Source organism: Varanus komodoensis, unplaced genomic scaffold (genome assembly GCF_004798865.1).
Source record: "Varanus komodoensis strain SLA01 unplaced genomic scaffold, ASM479886v1 scaffold58, whole genome shotgun sequence".
NCBI lineage: Eukaryota > Metazoa > Chordata > Lepidosauria > Squamata > Varanidae > Varanus > Varanus komodoensis.
In genome coordinates this window covers 289,059-303,155 of record NW_025336197.1, presented here as the reverse complement: position 1 = coordinate 303,155, position 14,097 = coordinate 289,059, and the positions used below count along the sequence as shown (strand labels likewise).

General features: G+C 39.4%; 1 protein-coding gene across 2 annotated transcripts in view; it reads right to left on the bottom strand.

The window, feature by feature from the left end:
* Window positions 1–2,375: 2,375 nt before the first annotated feature.
* The window catches only part of PLCL2 (phospholipase C like 2), a 76,637-nt gene continuing 64,915 nt past the window's right edge, over window positions 2,376–14,097 (bottom strand). For both annotated transcript variants that reach the window (XM_044449371.1, XM_044449372.1), the window contains 2 exons: window positions 9,960–10,069; window positions 2,376–3,420 (listed from right to left, as the gene is read on the bottom strand). In XM_044449371.1, the coding sequence (XP_044305306.1) occupies window positions 3,241–3,420; window positions 9,960–10,069 (290 nt within the window). In that variant the 3' untranslated portion in view covers window positions 2,376–3,240. The remainder of the gene's footprint in view (window positions 3,421–9,959; window positions 10,070–14,097) is intronic.

The window sequence follows — 14,097 nt, the reverse complement described above, 5'->3', positions numbered from 1 at the left end:
TGAAAGTGTTGCAAACAAAATTCTTGTAACGCTTGAATGATGAATTACAAGGCAAATTGTTTAGGCAGGCAGGCTGAAGCATCCCTGTCGGAAGCAAAGGAGCATTGTTGTAGTGATGAAGAGTTTGTGTCAAGTGGGGGAAACCCTTCTGATATGAAGCACATCAAAAGCTCTCCTTAGAAAATTTTAACTGAAGAATGAATTTTATCTGCTTGCAGGTATTACTGAGTTACCCTGAAACCACGTCACATGTACTGGCATTTCCAAATAATCCCTGTCTTAAGATGCAAGCCTGAATGAAACCTTCCTTGAATATGGTAACTAATGCTGGAGTTTAAAATACTATTCTAAGAAATTGCCTCTTTTTAACAGAGAGGTGAGAGCCAATTCCTGCTCAGTTTGCGCATACAACCGTGGTCCTTGCAGTTATAGGCCTAACATTTCATTTTCACACTAGTCTAAGTGACCACTGTTCCTATAGCCTCTAGAGGCTATAGAAAAGAGACTATTTATGAAGCTCAATTATCTCCCCTCCCTTCTTTCCTTTCTGATTTACTGCTTTTCCTGACCTGTCTCAATTTATTTATTTATTTAATTTGGGTATTTTTACCCTGTCCAATAGCCAGTGGGCTTTACAATTTATTTATTTATTTATTTAGAAAATTTCTATGCCGCCCCATTCACCGAAGCCTCGGGGCGGCTCACAAAACATCAAATCCAAATTCAAATCCAATAAACACATACATACCCAAATAATACAAATAATCCACGAACTGAGCATAAAACAGTTACAATTGAACATTAAAAGTAGGGAAGAATAAAAAAGGTCTTGACCTGGCACTGAAAAATATATAACGTTGGCACCAGGCGGTCCTCTCTGGGGAGCACATTCTATAGCTGGGGTACCATTGCAGAGAAGGCCTCAATCTCTTCCTCAAGCGTAAGATAAATGTACATTACTGGAGCACCCTCTTGAAGCATTTTTAGAGGATACCCTAAAACAAGAGTGCCAAAGATATGGTCTAGCTGCAAGCAGCCTTGACAGATTCCCAGCATCTGCTGTTAAAAAAGAAAAAAATGTGTGGAGCAGAAAACTCCTTCCATGATCATCCTAGGAAGCAGTGCAAAAGGTGCCAACCAGCTTCCTATGGCACTTTGGAAACACTTTAGGACAAGGCCGTTATGGAAGGGACCTTATACTCTGTTACTATAGAGTGGGATTTTTTTCCCCCCAGTAGTTGTGGAGGGTAGACTTAAAGCTGGGAGCTGGGAGTGAATGTGTGTGATGTTGGGAGATAGATATGAGTTGATGTGGTCGGGATGAATGTGTGTGAGATGGGGAAGCATCATGGGACATGATCCCTGACAGATCACCCCTAAAGGAATGCAGCAGAAATTGCCTGCACCTGTCTTAACACTGAAGGTTTTAAAATATTAGATTATGTACAATAGAAGAGACAAGCAAGTATGTACTTGTGTGCATATGTGCTGCACCCAGAGAAAAACTGTTGCACACCTCTGCTATAAAAGATGGGCACAAGAGGCCTCATCCTCAGCCATTTCAGCAAAGGAAAGCTACTCACAATCCAGCCCCTTGTTTTCAACTTCTTCCCTTTTCAGCAGGAGCCCAGTGCTTTCCTTGGAGGAAGGTCACCACTTAAGGATATTCAGATGAATGTGTTTGGACACAGACAAGGACTGCACATAAACTCAGCAGAGGCTGTGCTGAGGCAACACCATAAGGGCTAAGTAGAACTATCACCGAATCCTGCCGTAGGGTGTCTTCACAACAGTGTATCTCCCTTTCCTCAGTAGCTGTAAACTCAGGGAGGTGTTGCAATAGCTGTAAACTCAGGGAGGTGTTGCAATGGTAGGGAACAGTGAGAACTGTCAGTTCAGCCCTGAAAAGCCAGAGGGTTGCGTTGCTGAGAAGAGACAAGACTGAAATGTTTATGGTAATTGACGAGGAAAGACTACACATACCAAGAATTAACTGCACCTTTGCACACCAGCAAAAGACTGACCCAAAAAAGAAATGGAGTTACACAATTTGGCAGGGGGGAGATGGAAAAAGAAAAAGTTGATGAACTATGAATGGTCTTGCTGAGTAACTCACTAGCCAATCCTCGCAAGCCACAATGGATCAAACAATACCTAGAACGAGCTTGTTGCACAACCATTAGGCATCTGAAAGTGGCCATCAAAACCACTCACTGTGAATAGTTAGACACGATGAGTTGTCATGTTGTGCAAACCCAGTCAGTGAGAATGAACTTTTAAAAACAGAAATAATGAATCTGAAAGTAGCAGTGGCTATTTAAACTCAAAACAAAACAATGGGAATTGAACTTTAGAGTTGTCCAATAACAGGGAAATCATATCATAAAACATTTTAATGTAAATACTTCTTCACATCCATGAAATGATAAAACTATGTACAACATTTTATTTGCAGTTTGGTCACTTTTACATTAGCTGTAGACATCTGCAGATGCTCTTCAGTGGAAACAGGTATCCACCTTACTCAGGCATTTAATGGCAGACTGATTGCACATGTTCCTTCTATGCAATGCTCTCCCATAGTGCAATGTGCCATGAGTAAGCACTTCATATTTACATTCCCCTGTTTATTTATGGCTCAACAACAACAAAAAAGAAACCCAAAACAACAGTAGCACTTTCAAACCTGAACACTGCCTAGTACAGAATTTTGTAAAATGTGTGCATTCACTTCTATTTTCAGCCCTGATTCTTTTTTTTTCTTAGATGTCAAATGTGCAACAGCAAGCCTAATTACTCTAAACTATTCTAGAACTGCTCCTAAATCAGGGAAATTGCACTGCACTCCTAGAATTTTCCCTCAAATCAAGGCACTTTTCTGAGCAATGACAACATCTCTTCTTGTGATTACAGAATATTTCTAGCCAGGAAAACCCATCTGTTTCTCTGTTGAATGATAATGAAAATTTCTGCACACAGTTATTGAATCATGACATCTTCTACATATACAGAGTATTTTAGCCAGCAAAATTATTTCCATGTTAGGACAATTCAATGGCCTTCGCACACAGAATTGCTACGTACATTCACAGTTTTCATGGACTGTAATTAGCTTCTCCAGTTGTGCTTTTAAAATTCCAGGATCCCCACCCCCACCCCACTAGTAAGTGCAAAGCAAAATGTCCTGTGCAGCTACAATGGTTGTAGAGTTATGAACTCCAAATTAATGAGAATTCTCTTTCATTCTCCATTTTCTTCACTTGTCTTTTCAGGTATGGCCTCCAGACTTTGACGGGGCTTAGAGGACTCAGCATTTTCAGATCCTGGTTTATTCAGCCCACATGAAACAGTGGCATAGTGGATTTGTTTCAGGTTGTCCAGTGCCTCATTTCTTGCATATTTGAGAAGATCAGCCTGGCCCTGTTAAGAACAAAAGCAGTCACAACTATCAATAATGAGCCTGTTTTCTGGCCTTGATTTATTATATATAACAGTACTGTTAATGAAGATGAAAACTTTATTACTTTGAGCCAAGATTCATGCAAATATGTTGCTGGATTTCTTTTTACCCAACTTAAATAAAGTAGAAAAGACAAGACTCTTTCCTACCAAAAATTCTTGGCAAAGGAATTTTACTAGAGTTTTAATGTTCTGGAAGGAATCCAAGAAACCACAGAAACCCTAAGAAGTTTATTATTGCTTGTGATCCTCCAACCACTTGCAACGTTCACATACTGGGCTTCTTTATTCTCTGTTACAAGGAAATGCAAACTCTGTGTACCCAACTGAGAACTCCTAAGTGTCCGAGCAAGTCTTGCTTTTAGAAGAGAGAACTGGATACACATATACAGAGACACGAAGGCGTGTGCACACATGGAAGCTCTAGTCCTGCTTCGGATTATCGTTGCTTGGCCCAGAGTACCACATGTTTGCAAGACAGCACTGTCTGTGCATGAGAGGTCCTGCACCTGTAAACAGCCTTGGCATGGAGATGCATGATTTATCGGGCTACCTTTGTATTCGTGCTGGTATTTTAATAAAATTGGCATCTGGGGAGGGTTGAGAAGACTGATTCTGCCTAGAAGTACTAGAAACAGTTTTGTTTTTTAATTGGCCTCTCTTGTGAACTGTTGGTAGTATGGCATCATAGCTCTCCTCAAGGATAAAGGAAATTTTCTTCTAACACTTCTAATTTTCTTCTAATTAAGTATCCTTAATTTCTCTCAAGGTGGAATGCTTTGCAGAGCAGAACACCACAAGCACAGTGGAGTTCCAGAATTACAGGAAGGCAGAAATTGCCCTACCTTAGGGCTGCACAGATGCCAAACAGAAACAGCCTGAACAATATAACCAGGGTCTGGGGACAGACGGCAGCCCTTACAGATCTAGGGAAGCTGTTAATTGTTCACATGTTTATCCAGTGATAAATATGTAATATTTTTATAAATTCAAGAGGACTAAATTGTTTTTTGCCTGAGTCACATAAGGGGAGAACTGGGGGCAGGGCAGGACCCTGGAAACTTGCATCTGGCAATTTAAGTTTCTTCTTTAAGAAGGAATATTTATCCACAGTATTTTGGCTTCAACGGCACTTTTGAACCCATCGAAAAAGAATTGATGTCTTTGTATTTTCCCATAAAAACTGAAACAAAGAAAGTTAATATAAAACATTCTAGTGGAGTAGATGAATCATAAAGATTTCCACAAACTTCATCACTTGAGGTTTATTCTGACTTTAGTCAGTTCACTCTGTTTGGTTTCAGTTTGTTTAAAGACAAGCTGTGCAAAGTTGACTTTTGCATTTGCTAAAATAAACCGAGTGACTTGGATGTTGGGTGCAATCTGCAGAACGCTTAAAATCCAACTGAAGCCCCACTGAAATGAACAGAAGCTTTTAATAAAAAGCAAGTTTGCTTTTGCCTGAAGTCTGCACATTTCTGTTACTGGTAGATTAATTTAGCTGTTACTGTCAGGAAATTGAGAGGCAAGTAACCAGCCATTTGATCTTGGGGTGACACTGGGACAAGACACCCAACCTCCCTCTACTGCAAATATTCATCTTTACTAACACACTTTCACAAACATAATCTTTGTCTCAGCTAATAATATACCATGCCTCATACTGAGAACAAAACAAGTTTGGATCATAGAAACAAAGACATCTCCCAGATAGCATTAGGATGTGGAAACACATGCCACTGCGCATATGTCCTTTACGCCAAGCTGCTATTTGTGCATCTCACATAGCTAAATCCATTTCTATACAGAGACTGTATTCTCTGGATCAGGGTACAGATGCTTAACTGAATTTTATACAGTATGTTGTAAGCCTTTCAAATAGTCATCCTTTGTTTGTCTACTGGGAACACTTCTGATTTAGTTTATGTATTTAATGAATTTATCTGCTGCTACAGTAGCTCATATCTGGGCTCTCTCACACTATAAAAAAATAGAATATTCTAAAATCAATAACATTAAATCAACATATAAACCATAACACATAATCCAAATATAAAATATATCAAAATTAAAATATAATATAAAGCATTAAAAACAATTAAAACTAAAATTCACTAAAACCAAATAGGATCAGTTTTAAAAACAGTAGCCATTAAAATCCATTTTTAAAATAACTAGAAAAAAGGTAAGTCTTCGCCAGGCGTCAAAATGCTAGCAATGTCAGGCCCTTCTCTCTGAAGAGCCTATTCCAGAGTTGGCGTGCAATGCTGAGAAGGCCCTTCTAACGTCTCCCTCACCTCCTAGGAAGAACCTTAATGGACTGGTAGAGACATAAGGGGGCAGACAGTCCTTTAGGTACCCAAGTCCCAAGCTACAGGATTTATAAGTAAGTACAAGCATTTCAAATTGAGCCCAAAATTCCACAGGTAGACCGTGTGGTTGGTATAAAACTAGTGTGAGATGGACTTATGGGCTAGTTCTCATCAGCAATTGTGGGACCCTAGTTTGAACCAGTTGGATTGTCCAGACCATTTTCAAAGGTAATTCCATGTAAAGCATGTTACAATAATCCAACCGGGATGTTACCAGGGCATGTGTAACTGTGGCTAGGCTTTGCCTGTAGAGATGTGGTGATGGGTAAAGTAGCTGCAGTTGGAGGAAGGTGCTCCTGGCCACCAAGTCCACCTGAGACTCAAATGAGAGTTTTAGATCCCCCCAAACTGCAGATTCTACCCTTGAAGGGGAGCACGGCCCCATCTAGGGCAGGGTGTAGGCCATTCAACCCATCTGCCTAACCACCCTCAAAGAGTACTTATGCCTTGTCTGTATTGAGCCTCATCCAGTCCATTACCAAGCTCAGGCACGGTTCAAGACAGATATCACCTCACCTGGATTTGATGTAAACAAGTGGTAGAGCTGAGTAGCATCAGCATATTGCTGTGACCACAGCCCACACCTCCAAATGACCTCTCCCAGCAGTTTCATGTAGACGTTAAAGAGCATGGGGGACAGTACAGAGCTCTGCAGAACCCCACGGCACAGCAACTGTGCCCCAGCATTACCTTCTGGACTTGGTTGGCCAGGTAGGAGCAGAACCATCACAAAGCAGTGCCTCCAACCCACAGCCCAGCCATCCTGCCCAAAAGGACACCATGATCAATAGTGTCAAAAGCAGCGGAGAGCTCCAAGAGAACCAACAGGGTTGTGTAGCAAAGGTCATCTACAGGACAATCAAGGCAGTCTCCATCCTGAACCCAGGCCTGAAACCCGACTGAAGTGGCTCTGTTTCATTCAGAACTACCTGTAGCTGCTTGGCCACCACCTGCCCCAACACCTTGCTCAGAAAAGAGAGGTTTGCCACTGGTCTATAGTTGGTAACAACCCCTGGATCCATGTTTGGCTTTTTAAGAAGAGGTCTTATCACAGCTTCCTTTACAGAAACTGGGACCACTCCCTCATTAACCCTAGCCCAGGTGCAAACCGCTTCCTTAGATTTTCCAATGAAAGGCAAGGGTCAAGTGGGCAAGTAGTGGGACAAACAGCACCAAGCATCCTGACCTCATCGTCAGACCACAGAAACTGAAATTCATCCAACATGTTTATTTACAAGCCCCACTGAAATGGTAGAATCCTTATCCATTTCAGTAAGTCTTACAAAGGATGGGTTCCTGATGTTCTTGCTAAAATACATGCCTTTGTTGTGACAAAAATTATTGCATAGGGAACATAACTGCACTGCAGACCTGGTTTAAAAAGGTGCATCTCCAGTCCTTTTCCATGGTCTTTTTCTAATCAATCTATATTATTACACTCACAACAGAATCAACCAGGCATCCCACCAATTCTCCTCCTCCTTCTAAGGCACGGAGAGGCCAGCTTTTGTAGCAATGCTTTCACGGGTTGAATCTGTTTTACAATACTCTTTTCCCCACATGCAAAAAAATAACATTTGATTTTTCCCTGCAAAAATGGCACTGAAATTTGGTTTTGGTTAATAAATATGTTATTAATGTTAAGCAAATGTTAAGCAAAGTATTCAGAAATCTTGAGGGTGCTACATGGCTTTTGGCCAACAGATGCCACTGAATAAGGAGCACCAAATTTTATAGCCTCAAGGCTTTCTTCCTAAAGCAATGGAAGCTAATTTTAATGGATAATTATTTTAGAAGACTTTGTATGGATCCCATATTACTTTTGAGTGCTGCTAAATGAATTATACTTTAGGGTCCTGTATTTGCTAAAGTAATATTTTATTACAAAACTGCATTTTTTTCCTTAAAAGAATATGCTCACTCTGACAAGGACCTTGTCAAGACTGGTGCCATGACCAATCACACTGCAGTCCCACCATAGTTACAGCCTTACATTGACTGCATTTACAGGCGACAGTAAGCAAAGGTTTTGGGAAAATTATGACACATTCTTGAAGAGCTTTGTGGAAGCATATGCAGCCTATTTGCTTCTGTCTGTGTCTGGATCTTCATTTTAACTTAACTAGCTAAACTAACCAGGAATTGAAAGCTTACCTTCACATCCAAACTGAACCTTTTGGTTTGTTATACAGAAAATATTTATAAGCCCAAAACAAATCCTGGTTAAAACTGAAGAAGAAAAAAAGCTTAACTACCTAAAAACCTAGGTGCAGACAACAGAGAAATCCTGGATTGCCCAGCTTGTTGCACTAGCAGGAGAAGCCACATGAGTACCAACAAACTGCATGCACTATAGCTTGTTCAGAAACCTGGCTTGCTGTTGGATGCCAGCATAGTCAATATGAAGGCTAGAACACAATGGCTGCATTGGTATGATGAGGCTAGTTCATACGTCATCTGTATTTTTACAGTCCATCCTGCAGTGAATCTCTGCATGGGAAAGACTGACACTTGGAGGAGGTGAGATTAAACTAAAGTTGAAGCAAGCAGTTCAAAAGTGTATGTGTGGGAGAGAGAGACAGGAAGAAAGAGAAAGCTATCACATGTTGTGGCATTCAAAAAGATTCCACAGTTTAGGGTAGAGCCGAGTTACTCTGAAGACAAATGGAATCTTTACCTGTTTGAGAAAGAAAGATGGGAACTTAACGAGCTGGTGAAATACAGGGAGGCAGCTGCACTAATTTTGCTGTACTTCCTCACTAAGCTAAATGGAAAATGCTGCAGATGACAAATGGAAACAGTTTTGCATTCGAACTGCGTGCGTCCAAAAAAGTTTTGTTTAATCTATGATTTTATATTCAGGGAAAATGTGAAGCAAATATTGTTCTGCAGTCAAGCATAGAGAAGTGTGAAGTAAGCATATTCAGTTACTAAAAAAGTAAGTACATTAATTCTGCATACATCATTAAATACTATTGATGATTTTTGAAAGAGAAGCAAAGTGTTTAGTTTTTTCTTCTTAACCGCGTTAATGTTAACGCATCTGCTTCTTTTCAGTGATGTAAACAGATTTCAAATAGCTACACGGAGCCTGTTTAGAGCCCTTGTCACTTCAAGAAAAATCAGTGATTATTATTACAGGCTTATATCCATACTAGGAGGGATTCCACTAGCATACTCTTTTCAACACAGTTTTAATAAAACACAAATAGAAAATTCAGTCTTTTTTATATTGGTTCTATACTTTTCTCCTGCTCAAATAGTAAGAGGTAAATTAACTCAAGAATGTCTTGGGCCACCAAGATAAATGTTTAAAGGGATGCATAACAACAGTCAGTGTGTTGCCTGAGCGCATGGAGGTCTCCATGTCGCAATATTAGATTCCACCATGAAGCTTAAATGGTTGGCCCTGGGCAAAGGAATAATATACACATGCCTGTTATGAAAATGAGTTCCTCAAGTCTCTTGGAAACAGAGTAGGATGTAAGTAAGACAATCGAATGTGTATCCCAGCCTCCCCTTATTGATTCCATATGCTACTGATTCTCAAAACATTATTTTTTGTAACAGGAAGCCTGCAGACTGGCCAACAGCAGGCTTAGAGCAGTGGAATGGGCTCAGGAGGAGTCTATGTGAAAGGCTGCAATTCAAGGATGAATCTTTAAGAAAGTTCGGGATCTAGTGTCTCTAGAAATCCATCCCAGTACCCAAAGATCTTAGCCCACAGGTGCTGATCAATATCTTTGCAGATCAGTAGTAATTTGCAGCTGTGCTGGATAGCAAGGACTTTTCTTGTGAATTCCCTCATAAGGTGTATGTAAGGTTCCATTGTCTTTCACTGCTCTACACTCTTTCCATTCACCTTTTCCTCTGTCCGGATGCTTTGTAATATGTGTGGCTTTTCCCTGTTCATTCTATTTCTCTCAAATAGGCCAAATGATGATCAAAAACCAGATAAAACATGGCAGCTGCATTCAGTTAACACTGTAGTGAAGTGTGATGTTCATATCTATGATTCAATGCATCTATAATTTCAACACAAAGACAGAATTTCCTTTTTTCATTTTAAGCATCATCAAATCCTTTGTATCAGCTCAATGCTAACCTTAAATGTTTAAGAAACATTACCTTTAAAATTGTAATATTCCAGGTGAAACTCTCCACTGATTTTTGTAGTTTTCTCTCTTTTAAACCTTCCTTTGCTCCTATACTTTGTAAATTTTCATGGAACTCCATTGCTAGGGAAAGGGAAAAAACATTTTAATCCTCCTATTCCACTTCAAAATTTCTTGCCAGACTATTTTTTTAAAAAGTGCATGAGCTTGCACTGTTAGCTATCAACAACTGATCTGGTAGAATACAAAACACACGAAAAACAGTGAATGTAGAATAGGAATTTACTTAATTTTAATTTTACAGTAAGAACATCTGATCCACTTTTGTCTCAGTCAGTGTAACCAGAAGCACAGCAAAACTCACTACTGTGCTTAAGAGACCCACCACCAGGAAGTCTGTAGGTCTGTTTGTGCCCCCACATGCACAAACAAACTTTTCTGAACTGGAGTCAAGACCTGCTTCCCATTAATCCCTGTACTCTCCCTGTTACTCTTACTAATTGGTACAGTTATGCCATTAAGTCCCATCAATTATCACTGAACCTAGGAAGGGGCAACATTCATGGACAATAAAGCATCTCAATGGTGCAAGCTCTACTGATATGGACTGAGCCCTAAACCTGCACCATTATTTGACTGCATGGTGATGCCTTTCACCAACATTGCTTAGAGTGATCACTAGAAGGTTTCCAAAAGAGAAATCTGGATGAATATCTTGCTTTGGCAAATTTATCTGTAGAATGTACAGGGAAGCAAAAAAAAAAAAAAAAAGTTTGAATAACACTAGTGAAGCTCCTCAAAGGCTATTGCACAACTGAAAACAAATATTTTCAGTTTACAACACTAGAGAGTGGGAAGCACTGAACCATATCATACATATAATTTACTTCATTTCAGACCCTGTAAATAGGAAATGCGATGGACAAAGGATGTAAGACTCAGTGGCTCGGTCCATACAACAACACAAGGCTGGGTTGTGTTAGTATTCATCTCAAAGCAAACAACTGCACTGCTGTATTTTAAAGCAGCAGAACTTGGCCTAGGTGGACTATTGCACCACGGACTATTGGGAGAGGTGGAACAAGACTGTTAAAACTCCAGTAGATAACAAGTTTAACAAACATCATTGGTTTCCCCTCAGCATGTCTGCTTCTATCCAATCCAAGACCATTTGAGATTGTGTAAACATTGTGAGATTTTTAAAACTGAAGTAATATATATGGATTCCTGGTGCAAAAGCCACCATAAAGTAGCAGTAAGATTTTTAATAGTGTCACTTTCCCTGTATTTTACTGTGTAAGGGTCTCCACAGCACAGAATACCAGTTTAAAATGGTGTCTATGTATTCTCATCCAAAGCAACTGTACAAGGCTTTTAAAAAGCAAGTCTTTGCTAATTTTAACACACTTTCTATCTTAACTGCTTAGGTATACTTTGTAAACATGGATAACTGCTTATTAAAAGTGGGCAAGAAGAACTCCCAGAATAAAAAGGGTTATCAACAAGTATTACATGAAAAATATGTAGCAAAGTAAGACATTAGTGCTTGGTTCAATGTGTTGATCAAGTCTGGCAGTAGTGACATGTGGAAAAAAAAGAAAAAAGAAAATCTGCCCACACCAGACTAGGAAGGAAACAAGTTTGAAAGCAACAAGGACAATGCCCTCCTTACAGCCCCCAAGTAGGATTTCTTCAGGACAACTATCCCACAATTGCGTTGTATTGCAATTACTGGAAATCTAAAGCTAGAGTCATGAATCATAATCTGATTTGGGAGTTTCAAAGAACAGTTAACAGTTTAAATAGCTTTTCACTTTACAATAACATCCTTATATAACAAACATTTCATTACTTTGCCGTTCTTTCTCTTCAAACAGCAGTTCCTCTTGATTTCTATTTGCTGCTTTGTTATCAATCAAAATGTGATGGGCAGAATGCATGAATTAACATCTAATTCCTCTAGCAATCTGTTAATGCAAATACTTCTCTCATAACCGATGTAACAAAATGAAACAAATTGTGCTTTTCTTAATTCATACCTACTAAATTCTGATGGATTAGATTGAAGGGCTACACTCTGCCAACTAAACAAGGTTCCAATTAATGACAGATTTTATTTTACAACACAATGGCTTCCACATATTGTTTGCAATTTCAAGTAGGCATCAAAGAAATGCAATCTCAGGGCCTTTAAAAAGCTTTGTGCCTGGCTCTGAATTTTTCCTAGGTCTTACATAGTACTCAGAAAGATTCTTAAATAGAAGGCTTTGGGAAGAACACGTGTTCAGAGAGGGGTCACTGCAGGAAGCAAAGAAGAATGAGTTCTGTTGGTAAATGCAGTGAAAATGCAAAAGAAATGGCAAGTTTCTAATGGAAAGAAGCAAAATAATGGCTATGCAGATTGCTTTATATGGTCAATGGCTCGTGGATATCATTTCAAGTCATTCACAACTGCTTCATTTAGAGCACTAGACATTCCAAATAATCTTGGTGCTGTTTCCAAACAGATTCCAAATAGACTAATGATTCTCATGACTATGTAGTATGAGTGTTGAAAAAAAGTTGTATCTGGCAACAGGTCTCTTAAAGGTGTCTTAGTGTGGATTTCCTAAAATCAATGGGTTTTTTATTGCATGGAGCAAAAACCCAAACGATTAATTAAACCATCATCAGATTAATGTGATGAACAGGTAGACATTCTTGATATTCTGTGTTAAATTGTATTAGGTTTCTCATGATATAGAGATTCCCGCCTTGATGTGGTGGCTGCGCCATGCAGCTCATTTATTTTGTCTTGCCATTTGATGTGATTTATTTCCAAAGTATGTCATCAGACATTTGTTGTGGCAGCTTGGAAACTGCAGAAATAAACTATACAGTAGCAGACAAACTTTATGCCAAACTGATACACACTCTGTGCCACTTCTAGCAGCTTGTGCAATGGAGCCTTCATTTCAAACATGCCACTTCATTGTGAGAATTCTCTTTAGAGCAGGTTCTAATCAGTTCCTGTCTGCGCTTGTTCAAACATGAGCTACAGCTACGGCTCCATCATTCTTCCACTGCGCTACTGATATAATGGGCTTCATTTTCCATTATCTTGGGATTCAAAAGATCCTTACAAATACTCTTAACTACTTCCACCAAACTTCACAAGGGAGATTTTCAGCTTCTATGAACACAAAGCAAGACATCAGAAAATGATGCACATGTAGTAGATCTCAAACATGACCCAGAAAAGCTGGATTTTTTTTGTCAAGAACTGCAATTCATTCCTCCTTGTTTGTTGGTCTCCAGAGAGGTTACAGATTAGGTAATTTACACAGTGCAGGTTTTTGGCACAAGAACAGTAAAATGATGGATATCCTTGAAAGGAACATAATCCTGAATACCTAGAAAATATTCAGAACTTGTAGGCATGCAACCTTAATTGCGTACACCACCTTTTTCTGGATATCACTCACCATCCTTTCAGGGATAACCGACAGGTATTTTAAAAAGCCCCTGTTGCTATGGTAGCAAACTGTGAGTAGAGCTTAATCACAAGTTACACACTTGCAGTACCATGAGGACCCCGCTTTTACGGAGAAAAGCTATCATTAGCAGAGAACTGATAAATGGGAAAAGGATGGAGGACTCATCTATCAAACTGTCTCTTTCAGAATGGCTTTTGCAAAAACAGAACACACAATCAATCTTTCCATTATATTTCTTTTTAATTTGCTTACCTACATAATATGTCTTTACTGTCTTATCTGTTTTAACTTCATACTGTTCAGCACTCCAGAATCTGTTTAGATATGGAGTGCTACAGAAAAACTGTAAATAATGTTGCTTTGTGTTTTCCTCCCAAAATTACTACGTACAGGAAACATATACAATAAATTCAGAAATGCGTTTTTCAAATAAAATGCATTTCTAAGTCTTGGTCCATTATTAGATATGTTCCCATGATAGTGTGTCAACACCTGTGGTGGTGTGGGATTGCTACGGATGCACTAGGGTAGACTGGAGTCCTATTAGCTGAGCCAGGGTTTTAACTCCTCTAAAACACAAAAGTGAGATCCATTTATTTTGGCCCAATCCATAAGTGTACCAGGCAGGCTCTACTCTGGCTTTTCCTGCATTTTTCCTTCCCCAGGTTATCTAAA